Source organism: Protopterus annectens, chromosome 11.part0 (assembly GCF_019279795.1).
Source record: "Protopterus annectens isolate FY-2018-M chromosome 11.part0, PAN1.0, whole genome shotgun sequence".
In the NCBI taxonomy this organism is placed as follows: domain Eukaryota; kingdom Metazoa; phylum Chordata; order Ceratodontiformes; family Protopteridae; genus Protopterus; species Protopterus annectens.
This window is the reverse complement of record NC_056745.1, coordinates 556617657-556640190: the sequence shown is the minus strand read 5'-3', so window position 1 is coordinate 556640190 and position 22534 is coordinate 556617657. Positions and strand designations below refer to the sequence as shown.

The following is a 22534-nucleotide window of genomic DNA, read 5'->3' as shown; positions in this document are numbered from 1 at the left end:
TTTTCACCCTTTGAGTTGCTGTATGGACATAGGTTGAAAAGCCTTTAGATTTGATTTGTAATGATTGAGAGGATGTGTGAATCCCACAAGGGGTCTGTTTTGGTATATGTCCTAAAGCTCAGGAGAAGGCTTAGGGAGCTCACGGGGTTGACCCAAGAGAAACTGGTAGGAGCCCAATAGCAGAAAAAGGTCTGGTATGACAGGAATGCTTGAGCCCAAGAGTATGCTGTGGGACAGCAGGATATGGTGCTCATTCCTGTCAGACACAATAAGCTGCAGGCAGCTTGGAAAGGACCCTTTGAAATGGTGAGGAAGGTCAGTGATGTTAATTACATGGTAAACCTGCTAGGCAGGAGGCAGTGGTACAAATTGGAGCATGTTAACATGATGAAGCCTTACCATGATAGGCAGGCCCTAGTGCTGAGTATATGCAATGGAAGGCACAAGGACTATCGGAGGGATCTACAGACTGATCTCCTCAGTGAAGCTCGGACTGACGCCTCTATGGAAGGGTTAGCAATATCCCAGCAGCTATCTCCTATCCATGTTCGAGAAATTTGAGCAGTGTTGAAGGAGTTTGGTGGTATGTTCACTGGGAAACGTGGGTGCACCCACCTGGTGCAGCATCATGTGGCTACAGGACCCCAAAGGCCTATCAAGCAGGCCCCTTAAAGGGTGCCTGAGTAAGTCAGACAGACTCTGAGGGAGGAGATACAGGAAATGTTGGAACTGGGTATAATCCAGGAGTCAAGCAGTCCCTGGGCCTCCCCAGGTGTGCTGATACAAAGAAAATTGGTAGCATCAGATTCTGTGTGGACTACAGAAAATTAATAGTCACACAGAGTCAGATGCTTACCTCATGCCTAGGGCAGACTAAGCTTTAGAGCAGCTGGGTGAGGCTAAGTACCTGATCACTACTGATCTGACCAAGGGCTGCTGGCAGGTTTCCTTGACTCCCATTGCTAGAGAAAGGTCAGCCTTTGTGATTCCTTTCGGATTATAACAGTTCATGAAAATGCCCTTTTGAGATGAAAAATGCCCCAGCAACCTTCCAGAGGCTGGTAGAGTGTATCCTAGCAGGAGAGCATGCCCTTGCTTACCTAGATGATATTGCCATCTACAGCCATTCCTGGAAAGAGCACCTTCAGCATGTCTGGGATATCCTAGGTAGACTTAAAAGGGCAGGGTTGACCATTAAGCCCAGTAAGTGTCAGGTGGGTATGGCAGAGGTTTCCTAACTGGGACATAGAGTGGGGAGTGGTAAGATTAGGCTAGAACCTACTACAGTGGAAGCTATTCAGGTGTAACCTGCCCTTATTACCAAAAGGCAGGTGAGGGCATTCTTGGGGACATCGGGTAGTATAGAATGTTCGTTACCAGTTATAGTAGAATAGCTGCTCCCCTCACAGATCTGATAAGGTAGTGTTGACCCCAGCCTGTGATCAGGCATTCCAAAAGCTTAAAGGGGCTTTGGGAGGACCCCCTGTGTTAGCCAGTCCAGATTACAGCAAATAATCTGTTGTGTAGGTGGTTGCTTCAAACCATGGGGTGGGGGCTGTACACAGTCATGTTTCCTTAGGGAGAAAAGAACACCCAGTTGTATATCTCAGCTGTAGACTCCAACCCAGGGAGGAATGTTATGCACCTGAAACATAATGCCTAGCCAAAGTATGGGCACTGCAGAAACATCAGTCTTATCTGTATGGAAGGAAATTCAGTGTAGTTACAGGCCACAATACTTTAAAATTCCTGCATAGAGTCAGCTAGCAAAATGCAAAGTTATTAAGGTGGAGCCTAGGGTTGCAGGCACATAACATGACAGTACAGCACTGTAGTGGGGTCAGCAATGCCAATGAAGATGGACTCTTAAGACAGGTTATGGGTTAATGTGTTCCCAGACAGGCCAATTTCTCTCAAACAACACTTTTCTAGGGTCAATTGAAAGAGATGTGATGATGTGAGGTACTGCCATCTATGCCAGGAAGAATAGGACAGTGCATGTGTTACATAAGCCAGCATAGCTGGAGTTTTGTAAATGATTTTGTGTCATTTGACTATCACACTGACTTGTACAGATGCTTGTGTTAAAAAATGTATCAACATTGTTATTATAACTGATTACATGTATATGTTTAAACAATGAATTCTGGAAGGGAAGAGTAGACGTTTTTGAAATTGTTCTATAATTTTCAGATACTGCAACAGAGCTTAGCAAAGCTCTGAATGTGTATTGTGCCAGAGTCAGGTGATCAAATGTGATGTCATTCTATAACCAGCACTGAGAGGATTGAACTCTCACAGCAGTTTGTTTTGTTTTCTTTGGAACCTGACATAACGATCTACTGTATGTCAGTCATCACAGTTAGTTGAGTTCAGTTACTTCAGTTCAGTTTTAGTGAGAAGCTCATCACTTTGCCTTGTGGAAGTAAGCATCTCAACATCTAATCTTGCCTTGCTGTATTAAAGATGGTGAGAAAAGACAGTGAGATTAGTTAGTGTTTTTCTGCACCTGTTTGAATCTGTAGAACTGTGTTATTTTTATTTTTCCTGTGATTAAAACTCTGGTGTTTATTGCACTTAGATATTTAGTATCATTGTATCCTCTATGTTATTATTTACTATTAAACATTTTTATACCTTTCATTGAGGCTTGTCTTTTAGAGTATACTTTTAACATCTTGAGAGTACTTGTACTTATTTTAGTGTCACCTTGGCCACGCCGAATGCCTTCCTGGTTTGTTTACACTCTACCATTTATATTAGTATTGTTTTACTCAGTATAATTGGATATCCTTGATATCCTCGTAAGAGCTTTAGAGTGGTTGACTGGTGGCAGCATGGTTACCTTATAGTCTGGGCAGAGGGATTACAGTTAGTAAATCGCTGCCAGTCTTTCTCACTTTCTCAAGACTGTGTGTGTTTGTGTGTGTGTGTGTGTGTGTGTGTGTGTGTGTGTGTGTGTGTGTGTGTGTGTGTGTGTGTGTGTGTGTGTGTGTGTGTGTGTGTGTGTGTGTGTGTGTGTGTGTGTGTGTGTGTGAGTGTGTGTGTGTGTGAGAAAATCAAATACCCAGGTGTGGGTGTGTCAGCTACTTGGAACTGGGACACAGTGCTCCCAAGTGAGTCTTGTCTGGGATCTGGAGAGACAGAGACTCCAGTCCCCGCATGTTCTCTGTGTGCTGTTGGGGGCAACTGTGCTTGATGGAGAGAGCTGCATCTGAAAATACTATGTAAATCCATTCCTGTTTTTAGTGGCCATCTCTGATCAGTGTCAGTGGTGAGGATTGAGGCTCCTTGATTACTGGTCTGGGTTAGAGAGGCCATTACAATGTTTATACTAGCTAAGAGAATGGCAGGTGTTGTCAAAATCGATAGATATGAATCAAAGAGGTTTTGTGGATGGGAGGCATGCATTTGGCAACATTAACAGTATAATGATGATCCAAAGAGAAGCAGAATGTAAGAAAATGCTGATATTGTTAATGGGTTTTGATGGACAGAATTCAATAGAGTCAGCTGGAATTTTATATATAGCGTGATGGAAGCATTTGCATTCTCTGAGAGTATAATAGGGTTAATTAGGAGGTTATACATAAGAATGAAGGTGGGAGAGTTCCTCTCTAACATGCTGTGTTAGAAAAGAGGAAACAGGGAGGGGTGTCATCTTTCTCCCCTTATTTATTTAATATTTAAAGCCATTGGCAAAGAAAATAAGAAACTCAGAATTAAAGGTCAGCTGGTATGGTAATCATGAAAACATTGTTTTATTTGCTGATGATATTATTCTGTACTTGATGAATCCAGAAAAAGATGTCTGGTGTTGTGGAGAATTTTAAGATGCTTTTAAGTATTTTCAGGATATAAATTAAATAAAGATAAAACAAAGGCTATAGTGGTAAACTACGTTCACATATTTGAATTGGTTCAGCAATTTATGGGAACATAATAGGATAATGCATTTAGGTGCATGAATTAAAAAGGATTATATTATGGTAGCTAAGTATATGTAGAAAGAGACAAAAAAGGTAATACAAAAATTGAGAAGTTGGAAGTTCTTGACAATGGATATAGATAGCCATATACAGTCAGTGAAAATGTGTTTAGTTCCTTTAATTTTATATTGCAAGTCAGGCATGTTTTATCAAGCAATGGAGAAGTTGTGAATGCCGTTAAATAATAAAGAGTTAAAATAGTTTATTTACAGGGGAAGAAGGCAAGAGTTAAGCAGGATAAGCTGATTCTCTCCCTAGAACAAGGTGGTTTATGATTACATCATTTTAAAGGATATTTTAGAGCTACGCAGTTAAGGCTCATATACATAACACAACAAGAAGGTTATACATCAAACGTGGAAAGGGATGGTAATGAAACTGAGAGAGAGTTTGAGAAATAAGGCAATACTAGGATTTTGGATGTAGGTCCATACAGAGAATAGCCATACAGACTATTATATTCATAAAGTAGTTGAAAATACTTTAAGTAAGAAATAAGCCAAGAAAGGAATGGAGAAAGATTTAAACAGTAGGGATGATTGCAAGTAGAAATATAGAAAATAGGCAACAGGGGCTGGAATTTACTGAAGAAACATAGTTAAAGAACCAAGGTGTTGGGGACTAATAGCTAGAAAAGGAAAGGTATTAGTATGGGATGAGACTGAGCAGAAGTTTTGACTGTAGTTTATAGACTGTCTTCCCTAGCAAGGGTAAATAACTCAGAAGAGGCAACAAGCAAGGGACAGGGGAGTGTTAAGTGAAAGACTACTCATGGTGTTGAGTCTAGAACAAAATCTGCTGTGGAAAAGGTGACAATAGGGCAAATAAAATACTGCAGGATAACTATAAGAATTGGAGAAGATCAGAGAAGATTATGTAGAGAACCGAAAAAGCAATGTCCAAAGCAACAAAGGGAAGATATCTATATAGCTCCAAAGTGTGCAACAAAGTCTAGGTTTAAAATTTTTGCTTGAAGGTCTGTGCATGGGTATTTTTATAACCCATGTAGACTTCAGAGAAGTTTTCCACAGGCAGATTACAAATGCTGGAGGTATGATAACAAAGACACCAATATTCCCTACAGAAAACTTTGACAGAAATTTTGAGAAGCAAATGATTGTTAACTGTTAACTAAATTATTATTTTGAGCTAATTTTGGCTTTTGCCCAGACATAGTAAGACCTTACTTGCTTTAATGCTATTGGCCCGAAAATCAATTACTAGAAAATAGAAATGAAAATTTAAAACAGATGTAACTGAAGAATTGAGTACTGTAAAGGAGATAACAGAACTGGAGGTAAGATCTAAAGAAAAAGGAAAGAGTTTCTTGCACATAGATAAATGGAATTTGTGGGAACAATATATGCAGAATATTTTTGAAGAGGAATTGTGAGACTTAAGGGAAGGCAGGAATTGAGCAATTTGTGTAATATCCGGACACGGATATCCTTCAGAAGGGACTCACGGAAACAGATAGCTGGTGCCAGAGCCATGGTCTGAAGTTAAACGCCAAAAAATGTATAGTCATACCCTTCGGGAAAAACAAGGTAACCCCAAGCTACCATATAGGTGGCAATCCACTAAGCACAGAAGAGGTTATCAGGGACCTGGGGACCCAGGTTGACAGTGGCCTTTTTTTTGACACTCACGTTGCTAAAGTGGTTAGAAAGACCTTCTACATTGCCCACCTGATAATGAAGGGATTCACATCCAGATCTAGTGAGGTCATTGTTCCCCTGTACTCTTCACTTATCAGACCAATGATCGAGTACAATGCCCCATTCGGGATGTATCTCACCCGACACCTGCAGCAATTGGAGAGACCCCAAAAGTTCCTCACCAAAAGGATAAAGGGACTCCAAAATCTGTCATATGCTGCCAGATTGAAGAAACTCCAGCTCTATTTAGTCGCATACCGTCTGCTCAGAGGTGACATGTGCCTGACATACAAGGCCATGTCCAACCCGGAATTAATGGACATGCTCCACCTCAAAAAATCCAAATCCACCAAAACCACTAGAGCAAGCGACTTAAACCTTAGCACGGATATAAATAGGACGTGCTGGAGGGACAGATTTATCACTCAGAGACTCCCTATGCTGTGGAATAAAATCCCGGTCCATGTGAGGCAGAGCACCTCACTGGCTCTGTTCAAGAGAAATCTTGACCTGTGGATGGGAGATCGTAGGTTTACCCCGGGAATCATCTCTGTGTCACTGCTGGACAGAGGCACAACAAACTAATGGGTACAGTATTTTTTCATATAAGGGGTGGCGTAAGCCACAAAACTTTGGGCTAGGCTTATAAATGCCTTAGGGCAGATAGCCTAGTATACCCTATGAACCTATGAACCTATATGTTGGAATGAATAATTATTAATATGTGTTTGTGCATTTATAAATATTCACACACACACACACACACACACACACACATATATATATATATATATATATATATATATATATATATATATATATACAAATATATATATATATATATATATATATATCTATGGGATCCGGACACATGCGATCGACTAGCATATGTCCGAATCACAAAACATCGAACGCACATACATGAAAGCGCTTAACATCGACAAGCGCTTCCGTGTATGTGTGCCTGTTTCGTAGATCGGACTACAGTGCGGGTAAGGGAAAATTCCGTTTTCCCCACTGTAGTGCGATCTCAGAGTGAGAATAATAAAGTGGGGGGTATGGGGGGGCACAGTCTCCACATGAGGGGTGCAGCCCCCCTGCAGAAACGTAGATTTTTATTTTTGAACTACACATACACGGAAGTGCTTTTTGATGTTAAGCGCTTTCGTGTATGTGTGTTCGATGTTTTGTGATTCGGACATATGCTAGTTAAGCATGTATCCTAGACCCATATATATATATATATATATATATATATATATATATATATATATACATACATATATATATATATATCGAAGAATTAAATCAGTGAACTGAATATTGAGTGTGTCCACCCATTTCCCCTTCAAGTACTTGGTTTTCCTGTGTCTCTGTCCACCAAGAAATAAGCAACTCAGTAACAAAACAATACCTCAGGTGTAGCTCAGAGATACTTTCGACTGCTGTTTATTTACTGATAACAAGTAAACCTACAGGGAAACAGCGTATGTGGAAACTTTTCCTTTGTACAACTAGGGGTAGCACACACTCGATCAGGCCAATGCTGAGCCCTTCAAAAACACACAATGCTGAGCCCTCCCTGAACTCTCTCTAACTAACCCCCATCCATCACTCTTCCTGCCCTCCAACTTCAAACTTTCCTGCTAAATTCTTACAGTATTTGGCTATAAACTATAAAAATAATCAGTGCACAATACTGTACTAGTGAGTGTTACACTTACCCTGCAGTCCTTAGCTTAAGGTTTAATCCTTAGCCTGGGATTTTAAGCCCCGCTCCATTTACTTAGCCTAAGGTTTAATCCTTAGCCTGGGGTTTTAAGCCCCACTCTGTTTGCTTCGCTCACTACGCTCCCCTCCCTGCCCCCAAATCTCACCCACTTCCCACTACATCTACATTTATTCTAAAACTGAAAACCACTTCCATACTCAGTCCACCAATCAAACCATACCTCCCAATTTCTCCATACCTCTACCCCACCTACCTTCTGATAACACACCCTAACCAAACGCAACCATGACACTAGCTATCACAGTTCTAATCCTCACCTGCACTATTCTGTTCTACATTACATTCTACCATGGTACTACAGTCATAAGACCCAACTACTTTCACTGCACACTCTCATCAACCCCCCTCAACCATCCACTGCATAATTTCACTGCTCATACCACAAAGTGTCTCCTCTCAGCACAACTACTCAGCTATCAAACTCCCATCTCTGATCAACACAAACTAGCAATAAAATCCGACAAGTTTTTTAGTGCATATATAAAACATATTCTCAACACTCTCTCCAAACTTGCTCTCAGTGGAGACGTGCACCCCAACCCTGGCCCCAACTCAGCAACCTATCCACAAACCCCCCAGCAATAAACTCCCCCACCACCCTAATCACAAGCAACAGAAAGCCAAATGACCTCCTAATAATGTCTCTTAACATTAGAAGTATCTGTAACCAAGGCCAAGACCTCCAACCCTACATAAACCTGTACTCCCCTGACATCCTTATCCTAACTGAAACCTGGCTCAAACCTCACATCAAAAGTGAGGAAACTCCCACCTGGATATAACATCCTCCGCAAAGACAGGCTATCCAGGAAAGGAGGAGGTGTGGCACTATTGTACAAAAACCAACTCAATTTCCAAATTCTCACCAATTCCACTCCCCAGTTTGACAAGGAAGAAATCATTTACACCACTGTCAAATTAAACCCTAAGAAAACAATCAACATTATAGGATGCTATTTCCCACCAGGCCAAAATATACCTCCCATTGAAAACCTCCAGAACTGGGCAAATCTCTCCCTACCCCAAGAAACTGTCATCCTTGGGTACTTTAACATCAATTGGCTATCCTGTAATAGCAACCACCCAGCCATCCACCTAAATCTCCATGGTTTCTCACAGCTAATACAATCCCCCACCAGGATCAATAAAACCCTAATAATCACATCATTCTTGATTGGATCTTAGTAAACAAAGACCCTCACTCTTACCTGACAGGCTGTCTACCTGACTCCCTCAGGACCATTCTCCAACTTTCCTACTAAGACATCACATAAATAATAGTAAACCCATTATTTACAGACCTGTTCACAACAAAGCTAATTTCAACCCCAACTCCTTTACCTCCTCCCTTCAAAAAATTAACTGGGCACTTCTAAAGTACATCCACCTAGACGAAGCAGTTCACTTCTTTAACAGAACATTCCTCAACATCCTTAACTCCCATGCCCCCCCTAAGAAACACCAAAATCAGAACTAAAAGCTCCCCCTGGCTACAAAAACAACCATGGGCCTTATGAAAACCAGAGATAGAACATGGCAATGCTGGCGCAAAATTAAAAACCCCTTAGATAAACAACTCTTCCCTGAACTACGAAACAAGGTCAAAAAGCAAATAAAAGCAAACAAAGCCCTTTTCTATTAGACATCCCTAAACTCTTCCCAAAGTAACCCCAAGCAATTCTGGTCAACAATTAACTCTATCCTCTCTCCAGGAAAAGTAAGCACCCCCCCTACCAACCACCCATCTCTCCACCCACAGCATAGCTGACTCCTTCAACATACATTTCACAGAAACCATACTATCCCTAGCCAAAAACACTTCCCTACATCAACTCCCCCCACTGCCACCCCAAATCCACCCCTCCCTGCCTTCTTCCTCTCCACAGTACCCACCACCTACATAAGAAAACTCCTAACTAAACTAAAACCCACTAAACTTGCAGCCGACAACCTGCCACTGAATACCTAAAAATAGCAGCTGATGCCCTAGCTTATCCAATCTCCATATTAATCAACCACTCCATCTGAATCCTGTGTACCTACACTATGGCAAATATCCCACATCATTCCCCTACATAAAGGTGGCCTCTCCAACTACTGCCCTATTGCCATCCTCTCGCCTCTCTCCAAGATACTCAAAAAATGCATCAACTCACAGGTCTCCAAATACCTCCTAAACAATTATCTCCTCTCCAATACCAAGTATGGTTTTAGGCCACACCACAGCACTACTACTGCTCTGCTCTCCTTCATAAACACTATCCTTCAGCACAAAAACAATGGCCTCCTCTACTCTGCTACATTTCTGGATCTATCTAAGGCCTTTGACATTGTGTCACACGACCTACTACTCTCTGCTCTCTCCAATCTTTCTTTCTCCACTCCAGTCACAAACTGGTTCCACAGCTACCTACATGGCCCCCATCAATCAGTTGTTTGGGACAATGATATATCTCCTCACCTTCCTGTGACCCTCGGAGATCCCCAAGGTTCCATCCTTGCCCCCCCCTTCTCTTCTCTCTTTTTACCAACAACCTGCACACTGGCATCAAACATGCCTCCCTCATACAGTATGCCGATGACTCCACCCTCATCTGCTCAGCCCTAACTCTAACAGAATTCCAGCAGATCACACAAAAATCTTTCTCTTCCATTGAAAGCTGGCTATCTGATGCTCAGCTCCTCATCAATCCAAACAAGACCAAACTCCTCATATTCCAACCCACCAAATCCACCACAAACACCCACTTCAATATCCAGGCCAAGGATAATACCTCCATCTCACCAACAGCCCACACCAAACCACTTGGTGTACAGATAGACAACAATCTCAAATTTGATGCCCACATATCACTAACAATAAAAAAGTTCACCAAAAACTGGGTGCCCTAAACAGAAACCGCCAATACCGCATCAAACCAGCTAGAATTTCTATTGCCAATTCCCAACTAATATCCACCCTACTCTATGCATCACCCATAGTTGCAACTCTTAGACAGACATACCTAAACAAACTTGAAGCCTGCTACAATAAAATAGCAAAATATGCCACCTGTGCCACCTACCACATCCACCACTGTGTCTCTCTCAACTCTTACACCTAACTCAACTCACCTTTGCTCCTAAACTTGTAAACCACCCTCTCAGAATCCCATCACTTCGTACACTTCGTTAACCCCACCACTCTTCCAGACCCCTACGGTCCTGCAATAAAAATCTGCTCCAGGTCACCAAAGCCAAAAATTCAGCAGGGGAAGAACTGTTCTTCTGTGCCATATCCAAGATCTGGAACAACCTTCCAACTACCATAACTGCCCTCCCAAACCATCTTTTCAAAACTGCTATTAAATCACATCTAAATACTAACTGGCTCTGTCCTTACCTAAACCCTGACTAAATCCAGGATTTACTAATCATTCTCTATTATTCTTCTTAACTGTAGCTGTTAGACAGATTGTATTACTAGGCATTTGCCTATTCTTTATCTGTGATTGTAAGTGTGCTCTACTTAAACGTTAACAAATGTGCTTTTGTATTTAGTCATGTCATCATCATCAATGCTGTAAAATGACCTTGATTAGGTTGTATACCATTTATCATGTCATTTTATTCTGTGGAGCTTTTCTCCCTGGGCCTCCACTGAAAAAGAACCTGTGTCCAGTTGGACTTTCCCGGTAAACAAATGTAAATAAATAAATAAATAAATAAATAAACACACACACACACACACACACACACACACACACACACACACACACACACACACACTGGTCCAGCTGGTGAATCTGGGAATCTTGCGGCAATATTACAACTGCCTCATGTACACAGACAACCCTTTCCTCCTCCCAACAAATTCCAACACATGTGAGAGATGCAACCATATAGCCAAACTGGAGGCTAAGCTCTCTCAACTCAGTACTGGCATAACCAGTCAGGAGGAGAAGGAAACCACACTCACTACAATTCCAGTCTCACATAGACCTACCACGGCAGCAAACCAAACACATAATCACACAAAAACATACTCGGAGGCTCTAAATAAAGATCTGCCTAAGCAGCAGAGACCTCCAAAGCAGAAACCCAAGCAACCGCTGCCCCAAAACAAAACACGTGCAACACATATCTCACAAAGCCAGTGTGCCGAACAGTCACAGCCCTTAAGACTAAACAACACACCTGATACACTTGTAATAGGTGACTCTATCGTCAGGCACACTGATGTCCCGCTCACCAGGCTGAACAAGGAGAGGGTCACGGTGAGCAGCCTGTCAGGTGCTAGGATCCGCCACATAACACAAGCACTCAGGTCACTCCAAGGCAAGTACAAATATGACTCAGTCATTGTCCATGCTGGTGTGAATGACCTGAGACGTACCTCCCTGGATTACATGAAAAGAGACATAAAGGAGCTCTCTGAGCATGTAGCCCAGGCCGGTATGACCCTGACCTTAAGTAGCATCTTACCCTCACCAAGAATGATGCCACAATATGAAGACAAGATGATCAATTTCAACAATTGGCTTAAGTACTGGTGTCATTCAAAGGGGATCCAGTGCCTGTCAGCTTGGGATGATATGCTCGACAACACACGATGCTTTGCTAGGGATGGCTTGCACCTGTCACCCCTGGGCTTTCGGATATTGGCAAAGGCTCTTGCTACCCCCATAGTGCCTTTTTTAGGCAAGGCTCAAAAGACAAACCCACCTCCATAGGTATCACAAGGGATAAGAAACTAAGAGTAATGCTACTCAACGCCAGAAGTCTAAACCTCAAGATGCACGCACTCAAAACTCTCCTTAGCATGGAGAACATCGATATCTGTGCAGTAACAGAAACTTGGTTCAGGGCTCCCGAGAGCACCCCAGCACTACCAGGTTATACCTCATACCATGCTTTTCGGCCCCAAAACTTGGACTGAACCACAAAAGGAGGGGGAGTATCAATATTCATCAAAGATACCCACACCTCCAGGTTGGTGGCAAAGCATGAAGCATCAGAGACTATCCATGTGCAACTAACAGTGGGTAAAACTGCCTTCCAGTTTATAGCCTGCTACAGACCACCCTCCCAAACCCAGGAACCCCACTCAGCCTTTCTGAGAACACTGGAAAATATGAAGGTCTCTCCAAACACCATTATATTGGGTGACTTCAACTACCCAAACATAGACTGGGAGCATTACTCTAGCTCCAACACCCTAGCCCAAAGGTTCCTAGAATTTATAAACTCAAATGCTATGGAACAACTTGTTACCACTCCCACAAGAGGAGAAAACATACTGGACCTGATCATCACCAACATGGGGACTCTATGCTCCAGACCAGAAGTGTATCCCTCACTGGTAAGATCAGACCATAAACTAATCTCACTGGATATTCACATCCCGACCCCACTCCCTGACCAGAAAACCACAGTAAAAAACTTCTCTAAAGCAAATTTCACACTCCTCAAAACCGAGGTGGAATCCTTCAAAGCCCCCGGGCCTGTGGAAAATACGGCCCAGACCGCAGAATCCTTTATAAATGCATTCTATGAACACCTTCAGGAATGCATGGATCATGCGATCCCAAATAAAACCAAGACCCAGTTCTCCAAAGGCAGACGTCCTGTATGGTGGACCCCAGCCATAAACAAACTATACAATAGAAGGAGGAAGCTACTAAATGACATAGCAAAATCCCAAAAAGGGAAGGCATCACTGATCAGTATTAGCAAAAAACTACGGGCACTCATAAAATTGTCTAAGGCCAGCTTCGAGAGAAAAATTGCACAGGACACTAAGGATAATCACAAGGCTTTCTTTAGTTATGTTAGGAACCTGGGTGGTAATTCCCAGATATGCTCAGAATTAGTCCAAAATGACAAAAAATACACTGAACCCACAGACATTGCCAACATCCTAGCTGACAGGTTCAGTGCAAACTCCCCCCACCAAAGGGCAAATATCTATCCCAGCAGAGTGCTGCCCCCTGACATCTCAGATGCTCAGGTAAGAGCCGCCTCTCCAAAGCAAAAACACAGCATCAATGGGACCAGACGGTGTCCTGGGCTGCATCCTACATGAACTCCAAGAAGAGCTAAACCCAAACATAAAACTACTGTTCAATCTCAGCCTTACTACAGAATATGTGCCCAAAGAGTGGCATACAGCAACAGTGGTCCCTCTCCATAAAGGTGGTGCCTCAACGGATCCTGGAAACTATCGCCCCATAAGCCTGACTAGCTTGGTCTGCAAAGCTATGGAAAGGATCATCATGGACCTCATAAATAAAGATATTGGGGACCTACAGACACTGGATCCTACCCAGTTCGGCTTTGTAAGGGCAGATCCTGCCTCTTAAACCTGGTTGATTTCTTTGAAACAGTCACCAAGGCCATTGACGAGGGGAAGGTGGTCCACACAGCCTACCTGGACCTCTAAAAGCCTTCGATACAATACCCACTCAGGCATTATAGATAAGCTCACCAGCTTAAATATAAACCCCTATGTCACTAGATGGATTGCAAACTGGCTCAAGGACAGAACCCACATGGTTAGAATTGCTGGAGCCATGTCAGACTCCAAACCAGTTACAAGTGGTGTCCCACAAGGCTCAGTCCTGGGACCTCTCTTGTTCGGTATATATTTCTCGGAGGTACAGGCCAACACGGAAGGACTGTGGCTGACCAAGTTCACAGATGACTGCAAACTGGGCGCCATAATCGACTCTCCAGCTGACACAAGCATCCTCCAAAAGGGCCTCATAGAAACAGACAACTGGTGCCAGAGCCATGGCCTCAAGCTAAATGCCAAAAGTGTATAGTCATCCCCTTTGGCAAAACAAAGTGCCCACAAATTACCACATAGGTGGTAATCCATTAAGTACAGAAGAAGTAATTAGGGACCTGGGGACCCAAGTTGATAGCAATCTCTCATTTGTCAACCACGTGGCCAAAGTGGTTAGAAAAACATTTTATATAGCCCACCTAATCATGAAGGGATTCACATCTAGATCGGGGAGGTCATCGTGCCTCTTTACTCATCCCTCATCAGGCCCATAATTGAGTACAATGCCCCTTTTGGGATGTACCTTACCAGACACCTGCAGCAACTGGAAAGACCCCAAAAGTACCTCACCAAGAGGATCAAAGGGCTCAAACAGATGCCATATGCTGCCTGGTTAAAGAAACTCCAGCTCTACTCAGTGGCATACCCCCTGTTCAGAGGTGATCTGTGCCTGACGTATAAAGCCATGTCCAACCCGGAATTAATGGACATGCTGCACCTCAGAAAATCCAAATCCCATTGAGCTACGCGCTCGAGAGACTTGAACCTCAGCACTGAAATAAATAGGACATGCTGGAGGGACAGATTCATAACCCAGAGGCTCCCTTCACTCTGGAATAAAATCCCAGTCCAGGTTAGGCGGAGTCCCTCATTGACTCTCTTCAAGAGGAATCTTGATGAGTGGATGGGAGATCGCAGGTTTACCCCAGGTATCACTTCTGTGTCACTGTTAGACAGAGGCACAGTATACTAACCTCAAAAAAGGGCATAGCAAAATAAATTTAAAATGGGTGGTGAAAGCCAAACACATTCTGGCTAGGCTTATAAATGCCCTTATGCAGATAGCCTAGTATGAACCTATGAACCTATGAACCTATATATCTGTGTGTGTGTATAGCATACATATGCTATCCTGTATCACTGTATCTAACATAACTCTCCCTGACACTACCACAAATATATCTTCACTTTATTTGAATTTGCAAATATCACTATTCATCAAAAAGTATATGCTAAAAAGTTAATAGAATATTTTACCCCTTTAAGTTTTTTTCATTTGTACCCTATTATTTTGTTCAATATAATGGGTATCTAACAAAATTGTTATATCCTGATACTTTGTTTACCATTCCAAAATAAGTAATCACCTAATATTATTATTAATACTATTATTAATACAGTTAATGTTAACTGACAGTATTCTGACATTTCTCCTTTATCTTTTATACCTTTGTGGTGAGATGTTTTATTTTCATTTTCCTTACCTCCAGTCATTCCCAAACAGAATTCTTGTTGCATACCCTTCTTGCTTTTAAATTAAGGGTGATTGCTTTTACAGGGCATTCAGTGCCATAAATCTATGTGATGAATCTGTCTGAAATGAAAGTGGCGTGAATGAAAATAGTAAAATGAAAGTGCCCCTTTTATGGGGCTGCAGTTAACTAATTGAAAGATCCAGCCAGTATTAAAGTAAACACTTTCACTTCTGAACCAAATCTTCAGATTACCAGAACCAGAGCAGTAGAAAGGCGACCTATACCAGAGAATAAAAAAAAATACAGTTTGCCATAAAAAACAGTGGTGAGTGTGTGTGATCACATGTAAGCCAGGAGTGGTCCAACAGATCCTTTTCTCTTACCACAGATATGATGGTTTAATTTACCTGCAAAACACTGAAAAACCTATTGGTGAGGATCTTCTTGAAAAATCTAAAGTCTAAACAATGATTGTCCCTATGGCAGCTGCTTGAGTTAATTTTGAAGGTCTGGTTTTATTCTCATCCCATTTCAAGTAGCCATTATACAGTGATGGTCAATCTTTCATTTCCTTGTGCCAGTCACCTGCTTACCACCTTACCACTACCGATAACCAGGCCATCAGCCTTCTATCTGTAGGGATCCTGTCTTAAATGTAGGTGTTTAAGATCAGGTCAAAAATGCAGGGAAAACACAAACAATGTCCCTTTTTTGAATTAATAAAAGGTCCTATGTTTAATTCTTTTGAGCTGAAGGATGTCCTTCATCAAGCATCTGAAGTTGAGAGCTGGTTTACTGTATGCATTTAACCAGACTTGCCATTACAGCTTTCGTTTTCTAAGAGTATGTTCTTATTCTCATCTAGAGGCAAGCCTACAATTTTGTCAAGAGCATGAAATTTAAACTTAGAGGGATCCTTTGTTTCAATGGAATGTTTTGCTAGAGCATTTATATTAATCCTCTGTCTAATGTCAGAAAAATGGTGTGATGTACGTATTTTTAGTCTGTTAATAGTTTTCCCCAAAATAGAAAGCTTCAGCTTTTGTGCACATAGCTCTGTAAACCAGCATTTCCATGTTGCAGTCAGCTTTACATTGCTGCAGTATTTTATTCTTAAGTGTTTAGGCAAGTGAAATGGTTTGTGTTGTTCATGTGCTCACAGAAGGGGCAATTTTGGACTTTACATTTGAAAGTCCCACTTTCTGTGGTTTCCATTGTGTCCTTATTAGACTGAAGATATTCCCTAATAATTCTACTTTTTTTGAAGATAAACCTAGGTCCTGGTTCTAAGATTTTAGCAATTTCTTTGTTACTGCTGATAATGGCCATGTTTTCCTTCATTTTCCTACAGTTAGATAAGTGGTTAAAAGTGCTATTAATAGTTTCAAAAGCAACTAGGTCTCCCTGTATCTTAATATCTCTAATAGGATCTAATATGGAGTGCAGTAGTCCTGCTTCATTGGCACAAGGTAAAAAGTCTCTTCCTAGGTTCTTAAGATTCACAATAAAATCATTCATCCCTTTTGAGACCGTGGCTATGCACATTCCTTGGCAGTTTATTATGTTGCATTTTCTGATTTGGGGGTGCATACTGCTGGTGTATAAAAGCATATTAGCTCTGGATAGATTCCTGAACAGGTTGTTATTGTCCATCTGTCTTTTCTTTACTGATGTTAAGATCCAGGAAATCTACTTTTTTCTTTGCTAATAGTGAGTGTTAAACCTGAGGAAATCATTGGAATTATTGGTGTAGTCAAATAACTCAAGGAGCTAACCTTCATTGCTTGTCCATATGATAAAAATGTCATCAATAAAGCACAGATAGCTGCCAATCTTAGGCTGAAAATCTGAGTCATAGATCTTCTCTGTTTTCTACTTGTCTAGTGCTACATTAGCTAGATTTGGAGCCGCTGTTGTTGCTATTGCTATTACAGTTGACAGTTTGTAATAACTGTTGTTGAAACCAAAGCAATTGTTGCTGATGAGGGTTTGGAATAGTTTAGTGGTCTTGTCAATTTCTTCTGGCAAAGCTTGTGTTTCTTTTAAAACTGCTTCCTCTACTGTTCTGATACAATAGCTTGAGGTAACACTGATTGTAGTACTTCTATGTCTATTTTGACCATCAGGTTGTCTTGTTGAAGACTGATTTCCTTGATTTCTGTAGGAAATCCAGTATGTCCAGCATAAATGATTATGTTTTAGCTGTTAGTGACTTGATGGTGACCTCTAAATATATCCATGGGCTGGATGATGGCCCCACCACTGATAACTACTTGCCAATATGCAGGGTCCTTGGTGTTCTTGTGTTGTTTTGCCAAAACAAAGAAGAATGGCACCTTAGGCTGTGGGAATGAGAGATAATTGTGCAGTTTATTGACAATAAGTTCCATATCATGCAGTGTTTGCTGTATTCCACAGGTATTTTCATAGGGAGGTTCAGTAGTACTCCAATCCACATTGCTGTAGTAATGGGGGTTATTTAATATACCTTCAATCTTGCTAGTGTAGGCTTCAGTGTCCGTTATTAAGATTACCCTGACTTATCAACTTTCATTACCCTTCTAGTCTTATCTTTGCAAAATTCTTTAAGAACTAGCTTTTCTTTATTAGAAATATTTTAGTTCTTTCTCTTACATTTTTAACTAAGAAGTTTCCTTATTTTAGTCTCTCATTTTGCTTCATATACTCTGAGAGTCAGATTCATTGGGGAAAAAGTCACTGTTTTTTTTTATTTTCATGTAGTTATCAAGTTGAATCCAGTGTTGTTGTCATCCTTTTTTCTTGTTTCTTTTTCATTGAAAATTACTTTCAAGTTTAATTTTCTAATGTAGAGTTTGAGGTCTAAAATGTTCTTAACTAGGTCATTTCTATTGTGACCTTTTTCCAGTATTTTTAGTTCCATCCCTGTGAGTGGTTTCCTGCTGTGGCTCCAGAAGTTTCTCTGGAATTTGGTTGATGTCCTTTTTTAGCATTCCTCGAAGTTTTTGATGCCCCTTTTTCCTTTCCATTTCCAAGTCTCATTGTGATTGGGGGTTTTGAGGTTTGGGATCTTTCATTATTCTCCATATCCCTGTAGAGGTCCATTCTTTCCTCATATGTTCTATCTTTTGTTTGCATCAGTTTTCCTGTTGGGGCATCTGTGGGATCCTGTGGTTGGTTTTTGGTCCTAGGGGGACCGTACTTACCTTTCAAAATTCTTGTTGTATATGCTCTGAAATTTTGGGTGAATAGTTCAATGTTTCAATGCAGGCTGTGCTGTCTCTTGTATAGTTTTATTCCAAATGGGTTCTGTATAGTTCTTCTTGCATGTGGCCTTTTTGCAGGTGGAGGGAGTCTGTTGCTGTTTATATGTATGGTTAATGCCCTATTGGTCTGTACATGTGTTCCTAGTCTTTGTACTCCCTATTACTCTTTCTTTGCCTTTTCTCCTTAATTTTTGTAGTGATGTTACAGACTCTTTCTTTAATGTGGAGGAATCTGTCAGTAGAATCAGTCATGTCCCTTCCTCCTCCCCCAGTGTTTGGATGTTTGTTATCTTCTTCTTATGTCCCAGTAGAATGCTGATTAGTTTAAGTCCTGCTTCCTCTAAGGTGTTCATCCATTCCTGTGCTAGTCCTTCATGCACACTGTTCCACATAAGCTTTTTATTCATTCTTAGACTGTGGGTACTGTGGCATTTTCCAGTGATGTAGTGAGGTAAATCTCCTGTCACTGGAGGATTTTATATTTTCTGAAGTTACCTAGCCCCTTCCCCCAAAAATGCTCTAGTTTCATAATCTGAAGAAGCTTTGGGTCAGCACTAACTTTAATACCAGATTGATATTTCAATTAATTAATTGTTTTCTGGACCCATAAAATGTGCAATCTTATTTTACTGTTTTATTCACTCAACTTTAATTTCTGATAGATTCATCATGTAGATAGATGACACTGGACATCCTGTAAAAGCTAGTACTTTTTTGACTCCAACACCTGTTGTTCCCATGAACCTGCAAAACTAAACCTTTTATCAATAGCTAAAATATGTCTGTAAAAAAGACTTTTAAACTGGAATTTTTTTTCATTTTTATAATAACATTGTGAATAAATCTTTTTCCTTAACAAGGATATGAAGGTGAATAACAGCCTAACCAGTCTGTGATTCATATTCTAATTAGGGATTTAGTCTACCCACCAATGGCCCAGTTATTATCCAATCCATAACTCCTATTCTAATTAGGGAATTGGCCTCCTCTCCAATCAGCTGGCCTTACTATTAGCCAAACCATGGCTCTTATTCTAATTAGGCACTTGACCTCCTTGCCAACCACCAGGCTAAATTATAAGCTAATCAGAAACCATAGCCTTACCTACAAACATATAGGCTGTTTTCCACCACACCCCCTTGTTTAGGGTTGTTTAAACAACATGAATTGTAATGGATTTTCTGGAAAAAACATTGCATCTAATGAAGTCTGACAGATAAAAGTGGACAACTTCAAGCTCAAAGAAGGATTGCTTCATGTTTTTATTGCCTGATTTTGAGAACGTGTACATTTTACTCTGTTTAGCTGTCTGCCTGCAAAATACCTGCATGAATACAACGTGGATTACTTTGAACAAAGATATTTCTCCTTTTGTTCTTATAAGTTCTACTTACAGTACATAGGTGGTTACCCCTGTTTAACTTCATCCTCCCATTGGCATAGGAGGTCAGGATTGCAGTGCCTCATGTCACTGCAGCCCTCAAATGGGATGTCAGTGGCACAGCTGACAGCCTGGGCAATAGTATTCCAGGGTTCAGTCTTATACTCGGACCTTAGATAGCTCTCCTACTGTAGTATCTGGCTGTAATTCTGATCAGAAGCATAGCTGGCTCAACCAGAGCCCTGTGCCTGACCTACAAACTAGCTTTCCACTCTTTCAGCTCTTCAAGAGCAAGACTTGCAGGATGCTTTCTTGCTTCCTTCAGACATTACCCAACCTGTGCCTCCATGCCAGCTCTTCATGTAAAGAGCAAAAAAAAGTCTGCTCCTTCTACGGCACACCATCCAGGTGACCAGATACATGACACACTCCACTCCCTCCTGCCTAGCCATTCAGATTCTGCTTCTGTTCCCTGTCCACAACCTATTTAAGTTAAACATATATATATATATATATATTTTAAACTGTAGGAAACTGCTTGCTAGAAAAAAGGTAATAATCATTTGCAACAGTTTATATCCTGCAGAGAGCACTGCAGCACTCAAGTTTTACTTTAAAAAAATATTTTTCTCTTCAAACTATAGCAAGTGGACAGTTTATACACTGCACAGAGCACTACAGAGCTCAAGTTTTAGACAAGGAAAAAAAGATTTATTTTTTACTCAAACTGTAGCAAACTGCAGTTTGTTAGAGTTTAGAACAGTCACAGAATTCTATAGTGCTCAGGTATCACCACAAATGCAATGCTGGCTTTTAAAAAAACAGTATTGCATTAAAGAGTGATTAGAATGATGGAAGGTCAATCTTTCCCCAAAATACTTTGTGCCTGGGGCAGTTGCCCCTTTCACCCTCCCCTAGATATACTACAGATTCTGATGGAGGAAGTACAGAAAGATTTTTGTCTCCATCACACATCCCTTTGTATATAAACAGAGCACTACCCTCTCCGTCTGTAGCCATGATGACTCACGTTGAAGAATCTCAGTGAAGCATAACAGAATATTTGTGTCCAAAGCAGGACTCGTGTGTCCAATCTGCCTTACACTGACAACATTAACAGACACTTCATCTGCATGATACATGGTAGAGTCAGATAATATAAGTACTGTATCATATGGTTAAGAATGGCACTTTAAGGTGTAAAACATAGCAGTCCTGTTTCCCTGTGTATGCTGTTAAGAAAGCAGCCACTACAGCAAATTCATTTACAAATGGTTACATTTGAAATTACAGATTCCCCATGGCGGTATGGCCTGGGTCTTACATGTGTCATGACCCAGTAGTGTATACAGCATCAAAGAGATTTGACAGTGATGGTTAGCATGTGTATTCCTAACAGAAAATGAGTGATTCACAAACAATAATGAGTTGACCCTAACATGCAAATTCATCATATCCAACTTGGTTAGTCTGGATGATAGAAACACAAGAATAAGCAGAGAACTTCATCTTGCAACAGACGAAACTGTACAGCAGCCAAGTTTGAAAACTGAAACATATCTGATATACATAAAAACTGGTCAAGCAAACCTGAAACTCTACATATATAAAGGTATGTGCTAGATTTTTCAATTCCATCTCTTCACATAAGGATGTTTTTTATGGCAAACAAACCTGTTAGCATAGTAAAAAATAAGTTTGTTGGTGCTTTAATTGCATTTTTGGGAAGGTGTACTAAGGGGGGGGGGGGGACTGGAAGGATAAAACACTAGGCTCGGTTGAAGAATTGTTAAGTAGAATGGGAGACACACCCATCAACACATACTCAGAGCAGAATTCATAACATTCTTGGTGGGCTCTGAATACAACTTTGAGTAAATGATTTTGACTGTGGTATATGATACATATATAAAAGCTGCAAAACTATTTTTAACCCTGAAAACATAATACTCTCACCTTATTCATTTGTAATGGCATGGGTATTGTTTTGTGGGGGACGTGTGTAAAGGTGTGTAGATGACAGTAGTTACAACATGTGAATCCTAGTATATAACTGTCACGCACACAAACAATAAGCTTAAGCTATATGGTCGGGGGCAGACTGGTAGTATTAGGATTTTGCAGGAACTCACAGGTACAAGCATAGCAATTCAGCTGTTATCAATACCTACAGAGCAGTGTATAAAAAAGAAAGATAGCAGAAGTACACTGCTGAATCTGAGACTTCTGCCAAGAAATCTATATGTAAGCAGAAGTTCTCAAATGTAAAGTAAAGTGCTGTTCCAGGCTCTCCATCTCCATGGATGATGTCTCTTTAGCATGCATGCAGCTGACCAGGGCTACTGAGATCATGCCTGTGATGATGTTGTGGCAGACATTAATGCAGATGGTGACCACAGCTGTCCAACAAAGACCCCACCCCCACACTACCACATTCCCCATTACAT

General features: G+C 41.0%; 1 protein-coding gene across 1 annotated transcript in view; it reads right to left on the bottom strand.

Moving 5' to 3' along the window:
* PTPRQ (protein tyrosine phosphatase receptor type Q) overlaps nt 1-22534 on the bottom strand; it is a 4272575-nt gene that overhangs the window by 2581081 nt on the left and 1668960 nt on the right. The window contains exon 16 of the mRNA XM_044087226.1: nt 21089-21216. Within this exon, the coding sequence (XP_043943161.1) occupies nt 21089-21216 (128 nt within the window). The remainder of the gene's footprint in view (nt 1-21088; nt 21217-22534) is intronic.